Source organism: Schistocerca americana, chromosome 9, assembly GCF_021461395.2.
Source record: "Schistocerca americana isolate TAMUIC-IGC-003095 chromosome 9, iqSchAmer2.1, whole genome shotgun sequence".
In the NCBI taxonomy this organism is placed as follows: Eukaryota; Metazoa; Arthropoda; class Insecta; order Orthoptera; family Acrididae; genus Schistocerca; species Schistocerca americana.
The window spans coordinates 58723425-58747748 of record NC_060127.1 but is presented as its reverse complement, the minus strand read 5'-3'; the positions used below and the strand labels follow the sequence as shown (position 1 = coordinate 58747748).

At 39.2% G+C, this 24324-nt stretch overlaps 1 protein-coding gene across 1 annotated transcript in view; it reads left to right on the top strand.

Moving 5' to 3' along the window:
- Window positions 1-24324, top strand: part of LOC124550627 (venom serine protease Bi-VSP-like) — a 185413-nt gene that overhangs the window by 90541 nt on the left and 70548 nt on the right. Inside the window, exon 3 of the mRNA XM_047125349.1 lies at window positions 5576-5745. Coding sequence (XP_046981305.1) covers window positions 5576-5745 — 170 coding nt within the window. The remainder of the gene's footprint in view (window positions 1-5575; window positions 5746-24324) is intronic.

The window sequence follows — 24324 nt, the reverse complement described above, 5'->3', positions numbered from 1 at the left end:
ATAGTGCTGAAACAATGCAGGGGCGGATGCACACCCGAATGGTAGTCTTTTGAATCGATACAAACCAAGATGCGTATTAACCACCAAGACGCGCTGGGATTCTTCGTCCACCAGTATTTGCAAGTATGCATCTGCTAGGTCCAACTTCGAAAAATATTTACCCGGGCACAGTTCGTCAAAAGAATCTTCTGGGCAGGGTAAAGGAAAAGTTGCAATCACTAGTTGTGGATTCACTGTTGCCTTGAAGTTTACACAAAGTCTCAATTTTCCTGAAGGTTTTGGTAAAATTACTAAGGGTGATGCCCAGAGAGAAGCCTGCACACGTTCAATTACACCTTGTGATTCCACATCGTGTAATGTTTTTGTGACCTCATCACGCAATGCGTGGGGAACATTGCGCGCTCTGAAAAATTTCGGTTGCGCGTTTACTTTCAGTTCCAAATGTGCTTTATAGTTCGTAGCGCAACCAAGGCCCGGTGCAAAAATGTCTGCAAATTCTTCACATAGATGAGAAACACTGAAGGCACAGTCTGGTTCACTGATAGGACGTGATTTACTATAGACAAGTTAAACAACTGAAATAAATCGAAACCAAACAAGTTCACTGCAGAAGAAGAACGAAGGTTGTAAAATGACACAAGTTTTGTTTGTCCTTTGTATGTTGCAAGAAGGCTGCACTGTCCTAACACAGGGATATCTTGACCGGAATAGCTAGTTAACATTTGCGGCACGCAACAGAGGTGTGCCCAGCTGTTTGTACATGTCTTGATTGATCAGTGAAACTGCAGCTCCGGTATTGAGCTGGAATGCTATCACTTTGCCGTTAATGTCCAAATCTACAAAAAGTTTATTGTCCTGCTGACGACAAGTGCGACTGTCTCGTGCAACGTGAACTGACACTGGCACATAATCACTTGTGACCGGACGGGATTTCCGGCGATGTCGACGCACACTATTTGTGGGACGAACACAGTCACTGTTAGAGAGAGTGGCACTGGGCGGAGTGGAATGAACTACATGAATTTCCATGGGCGAAGTTTCACGAGCCTAAGTATCCTTGGTTCGAATTCGGCGCAAAGCAAAGGGCCTGGAATGGTTGTGAGTGTCCGATCTGAGCTTTTTCTGGCAAACACTCTGAACATGGCCTTTTTTATTACAGAAAAAGCAAATAGCTTGGCGTGACGGGCAATTCTCACGCGAATGTCTAGTAGCACACCGCGGGCGTGATTTTAGCACTGCATTTACTTGCCGGCGCGGTACACGTGGCCGAGAGCCAGGCGGTTTTGGCGCGGCCGGGGGACGAGGGCTGTTTACTGTTCCGTGCAGCTCGCCCGGCGAGCCGATTAAGCTGACACACGGGTGGCAAAGTTTCAAATGATTCCTGAGCAAAGTCAAGTATGTCCTGCCGATCCAATATGTCCATCACTTGTTGAAGGGAGGGATTGACTAGTTTCAAAATCTGTTCCCTTATACGAACATCAGAAACGTTCTGTGCAATTGCATCACGTACCATAGTATCTGAATAAGGGAGTCCACACTGACACTCAAAAGCACAATCCCTAGTAAGGTCTTGCAAGGTTGCAACCCACTCCCAATTAGTCTGACCTGCCGTACGTTTTGTACGAAAGAAGGTATACCTTTTCGCAACTACATTGACTGATTCTTTGAAATATGCATCTAATGTAGACAAAATTTCGTCGCATCGGGGAAATAATTTGACTATCACACGGTATGTGGTCACCCCTATGGAGGTAGGCGGCGAGATGGAATCCAAATTGGCGGGACCACTCCGTCCAGCTTTCCAGTGCAGCATCAAAAGGTCGAAAAGTTGGTGCAACAGCGTGTTGTGGCTGCGTTAGCGGTGGAGCGGCGGCTGCCGCATCGTTTTGCACTGCCCGTTGACCCTGGATGAGCTGTCCAAGGACATCCAGTAAGGCCTGCGTCTGTTCATTCTGTAAGCGATAAAATTCGGACAGTACATCTGGAGATTGTGGCGAAGCCATTACACAAGTAAATCAGGGCAATATCGATAAGAACGCGGATTGGCCTCGTCGCCAATGTTGTGGGTTGGCAGGAGAGCCAACATCCTATTAATAGCAAAAGCAAAAGGCACGCGTTTTAGCTCACGCAGGCTGGCGTGAGGTCTGGAATAGGACAAGGAAACTAAAATTTAGAAAAACGGACGTAGCTGGTGGAATACTTAACTTTAATACATTAATGGTGAACGTCGGTCTGACGGTACATGAATCACAAGATCAATAGCAACTGATACTGGCGCCTTGCTAGGTCGTAGCAAATGACGTAGTTGAAGGCTATGTTAAACTATCGTCTCGGCAAATGAGAGAGTATTTTGTCAGTGAACCATCGCTAGCAAAGTTGGTTGTACAACTGGGCGAGTCCTAGGAAGTCTCTCTAGACCTGCCGTGTGGCGGCGCTCGGTCTGCAATCACTGATAGTGGCGACACGCGGGTCCGACGTATACTAACGGACCACGGCCAATTTAAAGGCTACCACCTAGCAAGTGTGGTGTCTGGCGGTGACACACAGAAATAATGACATTAATCTTTAGGTGAGCCGGATAAGCACAGTAAGCTGAGCTAGGCCTGTAAATGGGCAAAGAACCTTTTTATGCCATTTCCAGATTATTGAAATAGTCTTCCTCATGTAGGTTTTTGCTTACCGATCAATAATACTACGTCCAATCGCCGTATCCGCCTACAAAATCTTGACCGTGTCCATAATGCCTTTTGTAATCGCATTTTCGTAGTACCTCCGAAATACAGCTGGTGGGCTTCTTGGATTTTTACATATTACCGTACTATTTGGAATAATAACTTGCCACGTGGGATTAGCCTAACGGTCTCAGGCGCTGCAGTCATGGACTGTGCGGATGGTCCCGGCGGTTCGAGTCCTCCCTCGGGCATAACTGTGTCTGTTTGTCCTTAGGATAATTTAGGTTAAGTAGTGTGTAAGCTTAGGGACTGATGACCTTAGCAGTTAAGTCCCATAAGATTTCACACATATTTTTTTTTCATCTTTCAGCTGTATAATTTCCCACATCTCTGAGACAGAACTGTGCTGCCGTGGTTTGAGGAGCATTATAGTGAACCCAGGTCTCGGCGACCAAATTCGCCTGATGTAAATCATATGGAAGCCATCTTGGTCGCTATCGGCTGTCATCACCGCGTACGCAAATCGGCGGCTCGTTATTTACACGAATTACATGACCTGATGCGTAGACATCTAATGCCACATACCTCACAAACATACAAGGAAACAATCGGATCGCTGACAGGCAGAATCAGTGATGTATCTCTCTCTAAAGACGAACAAGCTATTAAGCAGATGGTGATAATGTTTTGGCTCATCAGTATAGCTGGTATACGAATTGGCTAAAACTGGAACATTTCTCGTAGAATATTAGTCTCAATCTACAATTATTGCAGTTCTGAGCATCATATGTAGCATTGTACTTGTTACCAATTCATTAACACAATCCAAAATCATAGCTCTGTATTGTGCTTATTTGAACAACAGAGTGTTATCTTGTAAGACATAAACTAGGTTCGGTAGCAGTAATGTACAATAGTAAGAGATAATAATCATTTTTCGCTCTTGTTCAGCCATCAGTAATGTGATTGAGTAACTCTTCACTGGAGACTAATAACGTTTTTCAGATTTTTGTTGTATGAAACGTTTATACGACACTATAGTGACTCAACAATACACTGTTTTAACTTTTCACTGCTTTTAAGGAATTCTAAGTAATTTTTATCGGTACAAAACATATAAAAGTTAAAACAAAAAGGGTCTGCAAGATACTGACACTAACTTCATGGGCTTAGGCCTAACACTAAAGTCCTATGTTAGTTCAGTCACAGTTTGCCGCCTGTCCTGTTTTACCAGTCTGCCCAGCCTATGATGTGCGACATCCGTAATGAGGGATGGCCGTCCAATCACATGACGATTGGACATGGTTTCACCTTGGGTTCACCATGTGTCAAGGACTCACCACAGCGCTCCTCGAACACCCGAAAAGTCGTGCTGTTTCAGAAATGCTCGTGCCGAGCCTCCGGGCTATCACATTCTGCCCTCAGCCAAACTCAGATAGATAGCGCGCCTTTCCCATTTTGTACACGGACAGCACGCTCACTGATATTACATGCCCTGTGCGTGTATCTGACTAGATTTTTATCGTCTTCATGGGCTTATATCGATAGAAGGTCCGATGTGGTTGATCAGAGAATAAACACATCAGTCACTTCTACATAGAAATTCGTCACGAAAAAAAACATTAGGTCCCTCTTAAACAGAAGTTCATCAGCAGTTAATCTTTTTATGGCTGATAACAAGTTACTGAAAACGTGTGTTCCTGAATAATGGACACCTTTCTGTAGCAAAATAATGACTTTAAATCTTTGTGAATATTATTATTATTTGTATCATTATTATTTCCATGATCTAATCGCTTGGTCTGAGAAACATTGTGTTATTTATGACAAATTTCAGTAAGGAATAAATGTATTGGGAGGCAGTAGTTAATATCCTTACTTGTTTGAATAGACTCAGCAGAAAGTTCTTCAGTTCACACGAGAAACGATTCATATTACACATTTTTGGAGCAGAAAATCTTTAGCTTGGCACTTTGAATTAACCAAACGAAAGAAAGGTCCGCTGTGACAATACTGAATGAAAGTAAGCGAAGTATGATAGTTTCTCTATTTTTATATCACATACGTCTGATGAATTTATTATAATTAACACCAAGAATGTTAGGAATACTCAGTGGAGGAAACTTCTAAATTTATTACCAAGTATTAATACCAAGAAGTTTAGGAGTTCACAGGGCGGAAACCTCTAACAAGCTATGAGCTGCACATAATCTGTTTCATCAAAGTTTAATTAGAAAGAATTGTCTATGAATCATTTATTAATGACAATGAAAATTACAAAAGCCATTTTTTCAAAACTGTTTGTTGGAAACTGACGAGAGGTCGCTGATATATCCAATAAAAGTAAGGGCCTTGTGGGACACCATATGTAATTAATTCCCAGTTCTATGATGCCTGGTAACTTAACACAATACTCTTTCTTTTTCTCATCATTTGCTTCTTATACAGACATAAGATTTGAACCACGCTTCAATCAGAAATTAATATTCTAAATTAATTAAAATTATGTTGTGATTTGCTTCATCAGATGTCTTTTGAGAGATCGTGTAAAAAGCCTTCTCAGTTGCGTAGCCCTTAAGAAATCGATTTTATTTCTTTGCTTATGCAAGTGCTTGCGGTCAGCATTCTTAAGACATTTGGGAAATATTCCAAAATACTGATTACAAAAATGTCAGGACATATTACTAAAATCAGTCGAATAAAGTGTAAAAATTAGTTGAGGTTTTATTGTGTTTGAGTGTGTATGTAGGTACACAAAAACTTCGAATACAGATTGACAGGGCGTAGTTAATTTTTCATCTGTTTTTGTATGTCGCTAATACTGACTACCAACAGTCATACATAAAAATTAGTAGTAACGATAGTTTGCTTCATAACTTGAAACAAGAAATTTACTGTTGCAGGTATAGCAAGTGGACCGTCCGCCTGGGAGGCATCTACCGGAATCAGGACGAGTCCACCGCCTGGATCGTGGTCTCAAGCTGGGCCCAGGTGCACCCAGAATTCAACACATCATCCTATTACAGTTACGACGTGGCTGTCATATTCCTGCCCGAGGAAGCTCCTCTGAACAGTGAGTGGCCCAAAAATAACGTAGCGTTCTTGTTCGTAGAGAGAGAGAGACCATAGTGATGGAATGACAAATGTCATGTGATGAAAGTCTTGAAAAGCTGCGTTTCCAGCCTGATAGTTTTTCTTAATACACTATATAGCTGCTTTCCTTTCAGTTATTGGTTTATTCAGTACTTTTTTATGCTGTTTGTATATGTATACACACAGGTTGGCCCACTTAGGTGTTTCAACACAAGTATCTCTGGAGTAACAATAGAAAATCAAAAACGACTTTCATGGGTATGAGTGGTAGGCAGAGGCTCAGAAAAGTAAAAACTTTGAGACTTTTTAAGACGTAAGTAAATATTAATTACAACACAAATTTATGTTTTTCTTTGAAATGGACATTCCCATATTACTTCATATGCAATCAATAACATGCAAAATCCCAAAAAGAACGGCGTTTTTTGCGTCGCAATTCATCGATTACATACAAAATATCAACAATTTATGGAAAGTTGTGAAAAACTTGAAGGTAAAATTAGTAAATTTTTCTGTTAGATGAATGTGATGATAATACAGTTGTTACATTTTAAGATTTCATTCATGAAAATCAGGATATATTTAGAGAATAGTTTACTAGAGGTAAACATTAGGAATAGATTGTTTTTATTTAACTCAAACATATTCATAAATACCAAAACACTTTGTTAATATATCTTAATTTTTAAAAATATATTCAGAGACAGTGACACAAATTTTGCTCACATTTTGTTATGAGCCCATTCTAGGTGATTTTGAATATGACGATTTAAACAATGTGTAGCTTGTATTGGAATAACAACGAATTTGTTTTATTACAGTAGATACGAAAAGAAAAATTAATAACAGAGAAGAGATTAATAATTTTTTAAACATTGATCAAGAATGATGAATGTAAACATTGGACATAAATGTTTAATATAAATAATAAATATAACTGTTGAACATAAATGATGAATTTAAACTTTAAATGTAAAAACGCAATTAATTATTGTTTTTCATTCTTAATAAATGTTTACAAAATATGATGCTGAAATTGTTAAAAAAGCTAGACGTAATTTAAAGGTAAAGAATTATTTAAAAGAAGAACTTAAAAATTGAAGAGGCAATGAAAATGCAACAGGAACTATTCAAAAAAGAAGATCAGCTAATGGAATACTTAATTTAGATACATCCGATCATGTTGTTACACATTGGATTTGTTATTATAATTCAAAAAATACTAAATTCGTTTTTTATTCACTTCTTGTTATATGCTGACAGAATTAGTAAATTGTTGGGAAATATGACTTTTAATGAAAAAAGAATACCAAGGCTTAACAAATTTGTTTGCAGTCATTTGTTATAATTTTGTCTTTGAAATGTTATCATCGCCAGCTGAAGCAGACTTAGGACTGTGTCTAAAAGGTTATGAAATTAATGAACTTTAGATATAATAAATGGACATTCTTGGAAATTAGTTAAATCTCAAATACAATGGAGAATTTAAGAAAATCAAAGATATCCAGTCACTACAACCAAAAATTGAGTAAGAATTCTATAATCTTAGATAAGTGATAAGCATATTAGTATCAAAAATGAAAAATATTCAGTCATTAGAACCAAAAATAGGAAAAGGATTAACTTCAAAATCTGAAGATATTCAATCAGAAATTAAAAATATAACATAGAGTCATCAACAGATCTAAAAATTAAAGAAAAATTAAAAGCAATTAGAGTCATTAGAAACAAGAATCAAAGATATTCAATCAGTAGAAATAAAAATTAAGGACGAATTACTGTCAGCTGAAGCAGACAAATCCGATACCAGATTCAGAATTGAAAAAAAAAAATAACATTACAGTCATTAGGAACAAATTTTTAAAGACATCCAAACTCTTCAGTCATCTTTAGACCCAAAAATAGAAAATGAGATTAATAATTTTCATAAGAATTTAAGCAGGATTTTTAATTCAATGCAGTCAGTATTTTTTTTATATAAATAGAGTTCACTACTGACAGCTTAACAAGTTTTGTATTGAATATAATATTCATTGCACTTATTGCTTTATTAAAGAAGATACAGTATAATTTGATATCAAAATAAAGGTTAATAAGAATGACATTATGTCATCATTATTTGAGAATTTTAAATTTGAAGTCATTGATACCAATGCCACTAATCAATTTGGTTCACTAGATCGTTATAACAATATTTATGAATGTGAGTTTTAATTTGAATATGAAAAAAGAAGTTCTAAATATGGCTTTATTTTTTAAGAACGGTCTGTGAGGGGTTTTTCCAGTCATCTGTCTAAAAACGGTTTCATCAGTTGCAAGATTAAATATATCATCATAGAATTTTTGTTGTAAATAAATTTCCCAAGTATTTAAATAATTTCAATAACAAGGAATATGAAATCTTTCTTTCATTCTTAAAATGTGTTTACTGAATTATGTACATGATTAATTCTTCATAAGTGGATGTTGCTTTCTTATAATATTTATTTGCTTGTGAATATTTTTAAAATGTTTTCAAATAACATAATGATTGTATTTAAAACTATAATCATATATTCTTAAAATAGCAAAAGTTGATTTTAAATTCAGATCATTTGCTTATGGACCACATGATGTACCTGTTTCTCTGTTTCCTTGGTTTAGTACATCTAAAGCAAAATCACATGTTTCTTTCCAATTTTCCATACCTGTATCTTATTTTTCATCATATCCTTAATTTTATTTAGATCTTTTAAATGATTTGTTAGACCTTCATAGAGTGATTTTTTGCCCTTTTGTTTATCCTTTTCATTTATCCTTTAATTTATATTCACCACGTTTTTCAGTTGAGTGTAAAAATTAATACCTAACCCATTTTTTTAAATTTTTTCATTTCTTATTTTTTTACTTTAATATTAATGAAAATATTCCAGGTTCACTCATAAATATTGAAGATTTTTCATTTCTTTTTAAGAGTGTCTCCAAGACACCTTTAAAATTTTCAAATATTTTACAGTCATCTTCATGGACACTTTTCTAATTGCTTGTCACTATCTTTATATTCTATTATTTTGGCAATATTTTCCTTTGCAATCACAGATTATTATTTTCACTGGTAATCATTAATGCTTCGTTATTGTTATGCATACGTTGGTTTTTTTAAATCTAAAAATGAGTCCATTTATATATAAACAAAATTTATTAAATTTTAATTTTTTTTTAAATCACTTAATTTTTTATTATAAATGGATAGGACAAATAAAGCGATTTGTCCAATGCGTAAACATGAAAAAGAAATTAACAAGGAAATAAAAATAAGAAAACAAAATACACCTTCAAAAATGAATTGTATTAGTGTATAAGAAGGAACTTATCAAAAACTGAAATAAAAATACATTTACGTCTGAAATTCCTACAAAAGATGTAAAAATTCATGATGTTATGATAAACAAACAAAAGAAGGGAGAAAATGTTTTGAGTATCAGAAGCATAAAGATAACTACTATCAATAGATTGAATGTTTTTACAGAAAATTTGTTGTAAAATATAGAATATTTGAAAATGTGTCAGAATTTATCATATCATTAAAAAATATTAAAAAATTATGTTTAAAAATAAATTTTTCATTTTAATTATTCAGACATTAATGTTTTTAATATTTACCATCTGGTAGAGTATTCTATGTTTTGCAGTAAACCATTTATCATTGTCAAAGTCTGATACAATTTTATTACATTCAGCTATATATAATGTGTTTAAATCATCTAATCAAAATCATTTTACTCTATTGTTTTATTCTGTCACTTAAAAAATTTTATAACTGTAAAAAGTAATTTTTTCTCAACAGATTTTTTAACTACTTTAGATTTTCTGTATTCTTAATCTTCTACACTATATGCATAAATTTTCGATTGTAAAGTAACATGTCTAACATAATTTTTCCATTGTTTTCCTCTTTTATTTTTCCTACAATTTTCTTGATTAATTGTGGAATTTCATATATATTACTTTATGGATAATGACTTGCGTCAAACTCGTTTCCCATAGATTTCATGTCTTTATATAATCTTTGGTTACTGTATAGTAAATGAAAGAATCAGTATCCATACAACATAAATTAATATTTTCACCATAGTTTCGTTTCATTACATTATAGTAGAAATCATACATTTTTACATTGGAATGTGTGTTTTCCATTTGACTGGGCATAGACACGAATCTATCTTCGACGAGTAGAAGGAATGAATGGCCCTCCCCACGGCTCGATGGAGTCAGTTTCTGCGTGAAGGCGTGGGCGGCAGACGCAAGGTCGTCATCTCGCTGCGGTGGCGATTTGACTGCCAGCAACTTTCGGGTCCCATGGTTTTTAGACAGCAGCTCAGGGCAGCTTAAGCGATGGTGCCATCTAGCGCACTGACTGAGTGCATGCCTCGATCCTCCCCAGGTGAATCGTTCAATGGAGGAGTCCGTTGTGGTTCTGTCGTGCTAGCAGAAGTAGTGTTATCCTTACGTTCAGAGGCGATGTTCGGACAAGGAAAGAGCACTGTGGAGTTGAATATTTAAAGGCCCAACAACTGGACCACAAGAATTCGCCCGTTCAGTCTGGGGCGAATATAAATGTCGCGTAAGGTGACAACAGGCATACGAATGGAAGTACGGATCTGACCCGACGTCCAAACGCAGAGTCTCCCATAAGCTGACACCAGTCAGAAGACAAACTCGCCGCACGATCGCTATTTCATCACTGTCTCCCTGACACCGTGAATGTCTGACTGACTTCTCGCTGTGTCACAGACTGGATCTTCGCCGGCCGCGGTGGCCGAGCTGTTCTAGGCGCTCAGTCCGGAACCGCGCTGCTGCTACGGTCGCAGGTTCGAATCCTGCCTCTGGCTTGGATGTGTGTGACGTCCTTAGGTTTAAGTAGTTCTAAGTCTAGGGGATTGATGACCTCAGACGTTGAGTCCCATAGTGCTCAGAACCATTTGAACCATTTAGACTGGATTTTCCTTGGCTACTCACATAGCTCACAGCCTTACTTTTCCACTGTATCAGTGCTGTTATTGTTGGATCAAAATTGCAACTACGCTCAACGGTTGACCCACGTCAGCCTCCCAGTGTTTGTACATGGGGAAAATTTCAGTTGTTGTAGTGGTCGTCCTGTCACTCAGGAACTCCCTTCTTGTTCTGAGTTGTTCATCTTGCGGCAGTTCCGAGTTGGCTTCAGTATCCCCATGTAACTGTGCAAGTGCTTCGCTGAATTCCTGAATTGTCAAGGAGGCAGCCACACAACAAAGAGCTCAGTGGCTTCTGAAGGAAAGGCAAGTGTCTGCACGTATGTGACTTGTTGGCACCCTTCTTGCTGTCCATCAGACTTCACTCAGCGCAGTCCTTCCCGAGCGAGTAAAACACCTGAGAAGGAGTGAAGTCTGTGAGCCTCCTCGCACCGGTTGCAGCTTAAACGATTCCTCCAGTCGTCAGCGCCGGCAGTGTAGTAGTTCAATGTCGATGGCTTCCACTTGTATCGAGAACATCAAATGCAGTTTTTGCCGAGAGCAAACTCTTAGCAAAACGAAGCGTGTAATATAAAGTAACGTATGGCACTTGTAGAATGTCAGAAAATTTCCATAATGTTCAGGGAGCTAACTCTGAACAGTAACACAATAGAAAGAGTATTGCAGACAGCAGATTACACAACTTCGACGTCTGCAACATCAGGACGCGATAGTTTGTTCTGGAAACTCATGAAACGCAGTTTGTAACAATTACGAAAGACAAGATCGTGGTGGATCCCATTCACATTTTAATACCTTTGCAGACTATCTCTCATGCTGGAAACGGAGAAGGGATAGTCGGATAAACACGGTAACGCAAGGATGTTATTCGATCTTTGACATAACACTAAATACAATTTTATACACTTATATTATGGTTACTCTAGAGTAAATTTTAAAAGGCTTGCAAAGTACGAGCCTTTTACTGTCCTCCTCACTTATCTTTGGTAAGCATTTGCTAAGTTTAACAGAGGCATTGCGTTAGTGAAAAGGTGGACGAGATGAAGCATTATCTGTTTTACACGTGGACGCCTCTCAATAAGCATGGGCAGGAGACCGCGTGTTTCAGCGCTTACATATGAAGACGGAAAATGTAGTCTAAATTGGTGTTGTGTCAGTATTCATTTGTGTTACACGAATACATTTTTCTCCTGTTACAATAACCGTCTCTGGCCTGTTTGATCTGGTGCCCAGTCAGATACCACCACAACAGTCCGTCGTATGTTAGTTTCTTGTACAACGGCTGCCGAAGAAATCGGAACGCAACTGTGGAACTAAAAGACAGTTCTTACAGATTCGTCAATATATTTTTCTCACTGAGTTGCGAATAGGCGGATTTAGTGGAAAGTTCCGTCAGGAACAACGTATTGAAAGTTAGGTCCATCAAACCCCCGCAACTTAGATACGCAAATCAGGACCGTTTGTCAGAATCAGCCCACTCCTACACGAACATTTTTAACAGGAGCTTTTGCACTGGGACAAGAGCTTTTGCCAGGTAAAGTTGCCTTCAGCACAACCGAGTAAATCATTTAAAAGCAAGTAAAGTCAGGCGAAGAATCTCGTATGTCGTTTTTACGGTGTGAGGATGATGATGATTCCGCGTATCATAGAACTCAGAATGCGATGGAGAATAAAAATAATGTCTGCAAAATGAGTGATATGTTCCATATATTAACGTACCCACTTGTCAACTAAAATCATTCATGTGCAGTACGCCATCTGAAACCACAACAGGCTATGGGAATATGAAAAGAGAAGCCACACAGCAGGTAGTAAGATCGGTGAAATCTCGCACCGTCAGCAGCCCACATCGAAACATGCGTTAAATACGTAACAATGCAGTCTTCTCGATCGTTACGTCTATCGGCCAATTGACGACAAGTAAATAAGCGTCATTCACGGAACGTGTCTTACGAAATAATAAAGGCAACATACACTCTTCCTAGATACCAGGAACTTTAGATACGACATCTGTTGTGAGTATAATTATAACAAACAGAGTACTTTAGATATATCATCTATTAAAGGGAATGAATAGATAATGGCAGTGTTAATACAGTATAAAGAATCACTTTTTTAGAGAATATAACAAAGGATCTTCTTCAATACCTCTGTTCTCTACCAATGGCCAATTGCAGATCAGATAAACAGTGAATGAGGAACTGTTGAACATAAAACTACAAAGTGTTGCGTGTAATGAAAAGGAACTCTGAAGAAGTGCCAAATTTGGTAAAAGCAACGGGAAGCAAAAGCTAGAAGATGGAATTACGACTATGAGTTTTACTTTTTTTTCATGAAAGAACAGAGAAGGCGTCACGACGAACAGTCAAATTTGGGAACAGAGAAGAGGAAGTGATGCGGGATGTGGAGGAGTGGACAGAGGAGACTGCAGCCACAACAGCCATAAAAATGGCTCTGAGCACTACGCGACTTAACTTCTGAGGTCATCAGTCGCCTAGAACTAAGAACTACTTAAACCTAACTAACCTAAGGACATCACACACATCCATGCCCGAGGCAGGATTCGAACCTGCGACCGTAGCGGTCGCTCGGTTCCAGACTGTAGCGCCTAGAACCGCACGGCCACTCCGGCCGGCACACAACAGCCATACTGTGATACACACTGAACAAGGTGCAGACGGACGATGCTCATAAAAAGTAAGAGGCACGCAGCAGAAGCAGTAAAAGCGAAACAATTATAAGTGATCCTGTTGTATTTTAGATCAAACAACTGGCGGCCAGTGACAGTTTTTTCTGTGTGTTAAGCAGAAGACAATTATAAAACCTAAGAATATGTTTCCATTGATTTGGGCTACGGAATAAAGGGGAAGTCCTGAGAAAGTGGCAAATTTGGCAAAGGATTGGAAATAGTGTATTGAAATGAAAGAAAGAATTCACTTGAATGTTCATAAACACTAGCAAACGTAAATAGCTCACTAGAGGATTTAATTTCTGTGCTTACTACCGCCACAACAAGATTCAGTAGAGATAATGGTTGAACAGCGAATCGGCAAAGTAGTGAAATATGTAGCAAACAGTTTGGTGAAGGCCTGGAATTACTCCAAAAGAACAGCAAAAAATTAGGAAGATTAAGAAGAACTTTACAGAAAATCTCAAAGAAAAATTACTAAGGAAAACAGGGAAGCTAAATAAACTATCGGAAAAATAGCACCAAGGTTCGAACAATTTGCAGAAGAGACGAGAACATTCATTGACATCAAACTTAAGGTACACAAACAGACACTGACAAACTTGTCTGTCGGAGCAGATAAAACTGAAAATAATTACACAAAGAAAGGTGAAAGAATAATTGGAATAGACACGACACTAAAACAGGTAGTGGAGTATGTTATAAAATCGACCAAAGGCATAGGAAGAAGGCATAGAAGACTGAATGTTCCAAAATTCAATTTCAAAAAATTACAGATGTACAATATGAATTAGGATAATAAAAAAAATTTGCGTGCGGAGACATCAAATGAGCTACAAGTGCAAATACAAAACATTGAGTGGCATCGTAAGGAAAATGGGAATATTATAGAAAGAAACATGTTATCTCGTATTCAAAAGCAGCAAAGTGGCTTAGAACAAATAATGCAATATAGGCAGCACAAATGTAAATAAATAGTACTATTTAAAATTGTTTAAAGTTTGTCCATTGTGGGTGAACGAAACAGATTAGAATTTTTTGTTCTTATGGATAAGACCAGTAAAAAATCCACTGTTGGTGAGAGCCGCACAATAGATGTTGCAACAGAGAAAGTGTTGAGCTAGTCTACCACCCAAGGAATTACAGGGAGGCGGCAGTAAAAATTAAAGATATGCCAAAGTCACTGGAAAGGCCCACAAGTGAAGGAGAAAATTTAGGTTTGCGTATTTGGCGTAAAACGATGCTCTAAGAGAAGCACATCATCAAAGACAAAATAATTTTACAATAGTAATGTATCTAGAATTAAGTTACTACTAAAGAGTAAATTTTGTCAGCACTATGAGAGAAACAAAACACGTAATCACATTTGATAACCATCAGAGAACTTTACAATACAGTGGCCTAGGGGCAGTTAGAGAATAAAAATGTTTTACAATGTGAGTTTCAAGGATACAGAGAATATCATAAAGGTTTTTTTCTTAGATTTGTCATAACTATGATAAAAACAAAAATGCGGTAAATAAGTTATCAGATATATGGTGTGAAATAGGTTATTACAACAGTTTTTGCTGTAAGTGGAAGATTGTGAAGAAATACCGCCGATTTTCCATGATAATGAACATGAAAACGATCCCTAAGTAAATTATAAACATGTGTCAATGTAAATAAAAATATAAATGTTCGTTTGTTCAAAATTATTAATGTCTGAAAGTTCTTGACTGATTTCTTTGAAAATTTGACACAGCGTTACGTTCTGATACAGACGTATTTTAAGGTACACGTTTCTATATGTCTCTGTGTGTAACTTCAGGAGACTTTTTTGTAACAAGGTTTCTCTATTATTAAGTTTACTTATAAATAATAATCGAAAACAGCTAAATAAAAACATGTGCCTTTAGCAATAGAATGTTGTGTCAAAACTTCAAAGCAACCGGTCGAAAACTTGCAGAGATTATCGATTAGTAACATTTGCTGTTTCTGTATAAGTACAAATGTAAATGTTCATTTCCTCAAAACATCATACCTCCAAAAGATCTTCATAGACTACTTTGAAATTTTGACACAACAATATATTCGAATACTCAGATGTTTTTATATATCTACTTGAGCACTATCTGGCATATAAGTAATACATATGTAATAAAATGAGAAACGCTATTGAAATGTGAATGCAGATTCTTCAGAACCGTTAATATACGAAAGTTCTTGACAGACGGTAGTGGCGGTGGCAGAGGAGGGGCGTGTATGAGGGCCATAGGCCCCCCCCCCTGGAGTATCACATTACACTGGATAAAATTACTTCAGAGATCAGCGAATACATTACCCCAACAGATTCAATCATTTCTTTTATAATTATGTAGCAACGTAGATTGCAATGTATTTCAAACACATTTTAACAAAAGAATAAGAGTGGCATATAGCTTACTATCTAAACCAATAAATATCATTTAACTTAAAATAGGCGTCATATTATTTATTAATACACATTTTTTACCCTGAACTCCAAAGCAGTTAACAAAAACTAGTTCAAACAACACCAAATTTTACCAATTTGTCAGTACAGGACCCCAACTCTCCTTTTGTTAAGCAATATTCCACTCTCCCAACCACCCTCCCCCCCACTAGCCTCCCCCCCCCTTTTGGCCGACTTCTAGAATCGCCCCTGTCAGAAAGCTTCGAAATTATGATACAACATTGAATTATGATACATACATTATTTTAGGTACCTAATTCTGTAAGATATGTATATTTTTAACTCATCAATATATATACAGGGTGGTCCATTGAGAGTGACCGGGCCAAATATCTCACGACATAAGCATCAAACGAAAAAACTACAAAGAACGAAACTCGTCTGGCATGAAGGGGGAAACCAGGTGGCGCTATGGTTGGCCCGCTAGATGGCGCTGTCATGGGTCAAACGGATATCAACTGGGTTTTTTTTTTAAATAGGAACCCTCATTTTTTATTACATATTCGTGTAGTACGTAAAGAAATATGGATGTTTAAGTAGGACCACTTTTTTCGCTTTGTGATAGATGGCGCTGTAATAGTCACAAAAGTATAAGTACGTGGTATCACGTAACATTCCGTCAGTGTGGACCGTATTTGCTTCTTGATACATTACCCGTGTTAAAATGGACCGTTTACCAATTGCGAAAAAGGTCGATATCGTGTTGATGTATGGCTATTGTGATCAAAATGCCCAACGGGCGTGTGCTATGTATGCTGCTCAGTATCCTGGACGACATCATCCAAGTGTCCGGACCGTTCACCGGATAGTTATGTTATTTAAGGAAACAGGAAGTGTTCTGCCACATGTGAAACGTCAACCACGACCTGCAACAACTGATGATGGCCAAGTAGGTGTTTTAACTGCTGTCGCGGCTAATCCGCCCATCACTAGCAGACGAATTGCGCGAGAATCGAGAGTCTCAAAAATGTCGGTGTTGAGAACACTGCATCAACATCGATTGCAACCGTACCATATTTCTATGCACCAGGAATTGCATGGCGACGACTTTGAACGTCGTGTACAGTTCTGCCACTGGGCACAAGAGAAATTACGGGACTATGACAGATTTTTTGGACGCGTTCTATTTAGCGACGAAAAGTCATTCACCAGCAGTGGTAACGTAAACCGGCATGATATGCACTATTAGACAACGGAAAATCCACGATGGCTGCGACAAGTGGAACTTCAGCGACCTTGGCGGGTTAATTTGTGGTGCGGCATTATGGAAGGAAGGATAATTGGTCCCCATTTTATCGATGGCAATCTAAATGGTACAATGTATGCTGATTACCTACGTAATGTTCTACCGATCTTACTACAAGATGTTTCACTGCATGACAGAATGGAGACGTACTTCCATCATGATGGAAGTCCGGCACACAGCTGGCGTGCGGTTGAAGCAGTATTGAATAGCATATTTCATGACCGGTGGATTGGTCGTCGAAGCACCATACCATGGCCCGCACCTTCACCGGATCTGACGTGCCCGGATTTCATTATGTGGCGAAAGTTGAAGGATATTTGCTGTCGTCATCCACCGACAACGACTGACAACATGCGACAGCGCACTGTCAATGCATGTGCGAACATTACGGAATGCGAACTACTCGCTGTTGAGAGGAATGTCGTTACACGTATTGCCAATTGCACTGAGGTTGACGAACATTATTTTGCGCATTTATTGCATTAATGTGGTATTTACAGGTAATCACACCGTAACAGCATGCGTTCTCAGAAATGATAATTTCACAAAGGTACGTGTATCACATTGAAACAACCGAAATAAACTGTTCAAACGTACCTACGTACTGTGTTTTAATTTAAAAATCTACCTGTTACCAACTGTTCGTCTAAAATTGTGAGCCATATGTTTGTGACTATTACAGCGCCATCTATCACAAAGCGAAAAAAGTGGTCCAACTAAAAAATTCATATTTCTTTATGTACTACACGAATATGTTATAAAAATGGGGGTTCCTATTTAAATAAACGCAAGTTGATATCCGTTTGACCATCTAGCGGGCCAACCACAGCGCAATCTGGTTTCCCCCTTCAAGCTAGACAGGTTTCGTTCTTTGTAGTTTTTCTGTTAGACGCTTATTTCGTGAGATATTTGGCCCGGTCACGTTCAATGGACCACCCTCTCTCTCTCTCTATATATATATATATATATATATATATATATATATATATATATATATATATATATATATATCCAATTTAGTTTAGATTACGTTCTCTAATTTTAGACACATGTAGACTACATACTTTGTAACATATAAATATGTATTTAAGATATGCAAATACACTCCTGGAAATTGAAATAAGAACACCGTGAATTCATTGTCCCAGGAAGGGGAAACTTTATCGACACATTCCTCAGGTCAGATACATCACATGATCACACTGACAGAACCACTGGCACATAGACACAGACAACAGAGCATGCACAATGTCGGCACTAGTACAGTGTATATCCACCTTTCGCAGCAATGCAGGCTGCTATTCTCCCATGGAGACGATCGTAGAGATGCTGGATGTAGTCCTGTGGAACGGCTTGCCATGCCATTTCCACCTGGCGCCTCAGTTGGACCAGCGTTCGTGCTGGACGTGCAGACCGCGAGAGATGACGCTTCATCCAGTCCCAAACATTCTCAATGGGGGACAGATCCGGAGATCTTGCTGGCCAGGGTAGTTGACTTACACCTTCTACAGCACGTTGGGTGGCACGGGATACATGCGGACGTGCATTGTCCTGTTGGAACAGCAAGTTCCCTTGCCGGTCTAGGAATGGTAGAACGATGGGTTCGATGACGGTTTGGATGTACCGTGCACTATTCAGTGTCCCCTCGACGATCACCAGTGGTGTACGGCCAGTGTAGGAGATCGCTCCCCACACCATGATGCCGGGTGTTGGCCCTGTGTGCCTCGGTCGTATGCAGTCCTGATTGTGCCGCTCACCTGCACGGCGCCAAACACGCATACGACCATCATTGGCACCAAGGCAGAAACGACTCTCATCGCTGAAGACGACACGTCTCCATTCGTCCCTCCATTCACGCCTGTCGCGACACCACTGGAGGCGGGCTGCACGATGTTGGGGCGTGCGCGGAAGACGGCCTAACGGTGTGCGGGACCGTAGCCCAGCTTCATGGAGACGGTTGCGAATGGTCCTCGCCGATACCCCAGGAGCAACAGTGTCCCTAATTTGCTGGGAAGTGGCGGTGCGGTCCCCTACGGCACTGCGTAGGATCCTACGTTCTTGGCGTGCATCTGTGCGTCGCTGCGGTCCGGTCCCAGGTCGACGGGCACGTGCACCTTCCGCCGACCACTGGCGACAACATCGATGTACTGTGGAGACCTCACGCCCCACGTGTTGAGCAATTCGGCGGTACGTCCACCCGGCCTCCCGCATGCCCACTATACGCCCTCGCTCAAAGTCCGTCAACTGCACATACGGTTCACGTCCACGCTGTCGCGGCATGCTACCAGTGTTAAAGACTGCGATGGAGCTCCGTATGCCACGGCAAACTGGCTGACACTGACGGCGGCGGTGCACAAATGCTGCGCAGCTAGCGCCATTCGACGGCCAACACCGCGGTTCCTGGTGTGTCCGCTGTGCCGTGCATGTGATCATTGCTTGTACAGCCCTCTCGCAGTGTCCGGAGCAAGTATGGTGGGTCTGACACACCGGTGTTAATGTGTTCTTTTTCCATTTCCAGGAGTGTATATACAGCAAAAATGAAGTTGTGCTTATGGCTCTTAGTGGGGGGGGGGGGGGGGGGAAGATGCACAGAGAGAGGGGGGGAGTAGGAGGAGATGCACGGAAGCAGGGGAGAGAAGGAGCTTATGATGTATATCCAATTCTCATATACATTATAAATGTGTGCTTTCTCTGTTCTTTGCCTTCAATTTAAGTAGGCTGAACTAAAACGAAGTGTGACCAAGTACAACTCGTTTCTAATGTTTACTGACGTGTTTAGCAACGTGCTGAGGCCATACTGAGACAGATCCATCAGATACATCTCGTTCAGATGAAATGAATCTTCTTCACTCTCAATATTTATATTGATTTCAGTGCACCAATGCCTTCCCTGTATCCTTTTCCTATTATTTAAACTGCTGCGCATGACTGGAATGAGTGAATGTGAGTCTTTGTAAGAGCAATAGATATCATTTTTCTGCTTGAGCAGTTGTGCGACTAGTGGTTTCGTCAGTGAGAAGGCAGAGAAGTTTAGTATTATTGTTGATCTGGTATCTCAGGAGTTACAGATCTGAGTTGGCAGGAAGGGTCGTGATGATCACTGATTACCCTTCTCCACTAAAATGTGGGATTTGCTTAAGCCCATATTACACTGTCATAGTTCTCAATATTTATATTGATTTCAGTGCACCAATGCCTTCCCTGTATCCTTTTCCTATTATTTAAACTGCTGCGCATGACTGGAATGAGTGAATGTGAGTCTTTGTAAGAGCAATAGATATCATTTTTCTGCTTGAGCAGTTGTGCGACTAGTGGTTTCGTCAGTGAGAAGGCAGAGAAGTTTAGTATTATTGTTGATCTGGTATCTCAGGAGTTACAGATCTGAGTTGGCAGGAAGGGTCGTGATGATCACTGATTACCCTTCTCCACTAAAATGCGGGATTTGCTTAAGCCCATATTACACTGTCATAGTTCTCTTACAAACCTGTAATAAAAGCTAAACCCGTGCTCTGACTTTTACAAAAGTTATAATAAATGTATCCTAAATGTATCCTACTACACTGTCGTACTTTTGTAAAACGGCTTTTGCAAAAGATATGCGCTAAAATTCTTTTAGTGTAACATGGGCTTCTTCTAGTGCTGAATTTTGCCACCGGGATTTAATAAGAACAGGTGTCTGTCAAACACACATTTGCTTCAGGTATTGGAATGTGTTGTTGTTGTGGTCTTCAGTCCTGAGACTGGTTTGATGCAGCTCTCCATGCTACTCTATCATGTGCAAGCTTCTTCATCTCCCAGTGCCTATTGCAGCCTACAGCCTTCTGAATCTGCTTAGTGTATCCATCTCTTGGTCTCCCTCTGCTATTTTTACCCTCTACTTCGTTAGTAATATTTCATCATCTTTTTTTCTATCTTTTGGAATTTAGGGGGAAATTATATCAAGTACATTAGAAAGAATTTCAGAGTTGAATTTACCATAATGTATTTTAGCAACAAAAAACTTTCTGTGTGTGTGTGTGTGTGTGTGTGTGTGTGTGAGAGAGAGAGAGAGAGAGAGAGAGAGAGAGAGAGAGAGAGAGAGAGAGTTGGGTACCATGAGTTGTGCAGCACAAAGAAACTTCGTCCTCCCTTATAGTTTATAAAAAGAAACTGTTCTCAATCCTTAAAATAAATTATTGATGGTATGTAACTGTGATAAGTGTGAGTGCAGTTTATGTTTTCATGAGTATCTGAGACATAAAAAGTAGACGGCTTTGTGCAGCTACCATGCCACATGGGCAGTGGTACGATTTGAATCTTCTTCTTATTTAACCTTCAGTAAAGGGTAGTGGGGTGCATGGGCAGAACATTTATCTGACTGTGGATGTGAAAATTGAAACAATAAACAAGAATCTTAAAAGCTGGACAACAGAAATTGAAAATATCAAGAAAATTTTTAAATGACGTACTTGACATTTACAAAATTAGGGAAGTGTTGTAGATGGCATGATAATGGTAATTGTAGAGGTTCATGAAATTAAAAAAATTGTGAGATATTGAAGAAAGATTTCATGTAAATAACGATAAGGAAAAAGAACTTGCGAAGACATCACTAGAAATCTTCTGAGGTTAACCAGTATTGTAAATAGAATGGTTGACAAGTCTGAAAAAGTTTTGGATATATGAGGAGAAAATGCCATTCATTAACATGTGTGTATCTGTGAGACTATATACCAGTACATGGCATTCTGCACTGAATTCAGTTTAATACACAACAGCTTATTGACAAAATGTAAAGTCATCAACACATGGAAGGCCGTTCAGTGGAAATAATTATGCTAAAGGTTAGGGCAGTTGGACCATAATAACTCTCAGAGCAATGCTTAAACCAGCTACTGAATATCCCTCTCTAAGCAGATGTCCTGATGACCATTTTCATTACCAGCCACAGTGATGCTCAGATAGATAAAATATACGGAGTCAGCAGAGAAAAACCACATATGGCAGGTACACAACCTATACATTTAACCAAGCGAACAATACTGGTAGTAGAGGATATGAAACAACATCCTGTTTACTGAACATAATATTCGCAAGAACCTCAACACCCAAGAATTATGTACCAAAAGATCGAGAAATGTATGTTGAAATATATTCCTCATGTGCACAAGAAGCAAATGGAAGACAAAATAGCCCAAGTAGTGTGAAAGGCAAAACAGTTATTGAACTGAAATTAGATGCTAAACACAGCAACGATGAAGGCGTTGACATTTAGTGTAAAGAATGAACAATCGATTTCTGCAACACACAGACTATGATAACTATGACTGCTCACACCATCGGCCACTGCCAGGAAGTTCTCATGTGAATGAAATCATATCAGCCATTTCTAATCTTATAGAAAGATCTTTCATCAAATAATTATGGAGACAGTAGTTTGAGAACTACACAATCCAGTGTGCAAAAAAATCCCTCTTAGACATGTTATAGTATGAGGTTTGGACAATTTGCCAGCAGGTAGATCTCATTAACATGAAACAATATTCTCGAGGACAAAAGGCTTCAAATACATTTTAATAGTTACTGATACATAGTACGAATCTACCTGGACTCAACCAGTGACAATAAAATGAGGAAGGAAGCAGCATAGGTGATTGAACAGTTGGTGTAGATGGATACAAATCGTTGCTCAGACAACATTCAAATTGGCCATGGAGGCGAATTTTACAATAGTTATTTAACATGTTAATGGATTGGTACTGAGTGTAGATGTGTTTCAATTTCTGAAGATCACACAAATTGGCAGATATTCTCCCAGAAATAATTAGATAGTTTAAGTGAACTAAATATCATAAAATAAAAATTAAGCCAAATAATGTCCATGGATGAGCTCCTAAATGTGGTAGATCTGTGCTGACAATAATTTAATGTAGGTGACTTGATACATATTTAATAACAGAAGATGGCATTTGAGAAACCTTATTTACCAAACCGGTCAGCAGAGATATTTGTATTAGCAAAATGCATCAAACAAACCCAAGAACTAACATTACAAAGGACAGTGAAGGTGAAGAAATTGCTGGGAGTTTTTACATAGAAGAATTAGAGAGAATCTCTGAAGTGGGCGTCTTTCTCATAGGGCATTTTATCATAAGCCATCGAGATACCAGTGCTTCAGTTAAATGGCTTGGCTTCCCATCATTGCAGAGCACTTGTGTGAATGCTCATGAAAGCATATGGAAACCTCAAACCATGCTCCAGCATACTATGTGTGGTAGGCAGCACATCAGAAGTAGCGATGGTCTTCTCAATAATCTACCAGTGGATTTGCATATTCCTACATATAACTATTGTAGAACAGGAAGAAAGCTTGAAAAACGACTGGTACACTGTGATAAGAGGATTATCTATTGGCTGAGTTGTGCAAGAAGCATAATATTGCATGTGCTACGAATAAACGTTGGAAGAATGTCACACTGCAGACCACATAATAGCTGATAAAACTAGAAAATATGTGGAAGAAGAGACATTTGTATTGGGCAGCGCATTGCAGCAGATGAAATACGTGCACCAAATTTAATTGAGTTTGGAAGTAAATTTCTAACATGCTATGAGTACCACTTGACATAAACTAAAGAAGAAACTGAGAAAACCTATGGGAAATTTAAAAAGCTGATCCAGTCAGCATTTTTAGTAGTTAAATGTCCTGAAGCAGAAAGGAGCAGTAAGATGTGGACTGTGCCACCTTTCCTCACCAATGGCCATATTGCATTCCTCCTCTACCAGCCACACTACATTCCCCCAACACTGGCCATGCCACATTCCCCTGCCATTGGTTGCAGCACATCCCTCCACCACCAACCACACCACATTTCCCCACTACCAGCTGCACCCCATTCCCCCACCACTGGCCATCCCACATTCCCACATCGCTGACTGAACCACATCCTCCCCATCTACTGCACCACATGCTACCACCAGCAGCTGTACTGCATTCCTCCAGCACCATATGTGCTGCATTCCTGACTACTGGCCCCACTGAGTTCCCCCACCACTGGCTGCATTCTGTTACCCCACTGCTGGCTGTGCTGTGTTCCCCTACCATTGGCCACAGTGTGATCACCCACTGCTATACATGCCATGTTCCCTCACCACAGGCTGCAGTGTCCCCCCACCCCCAC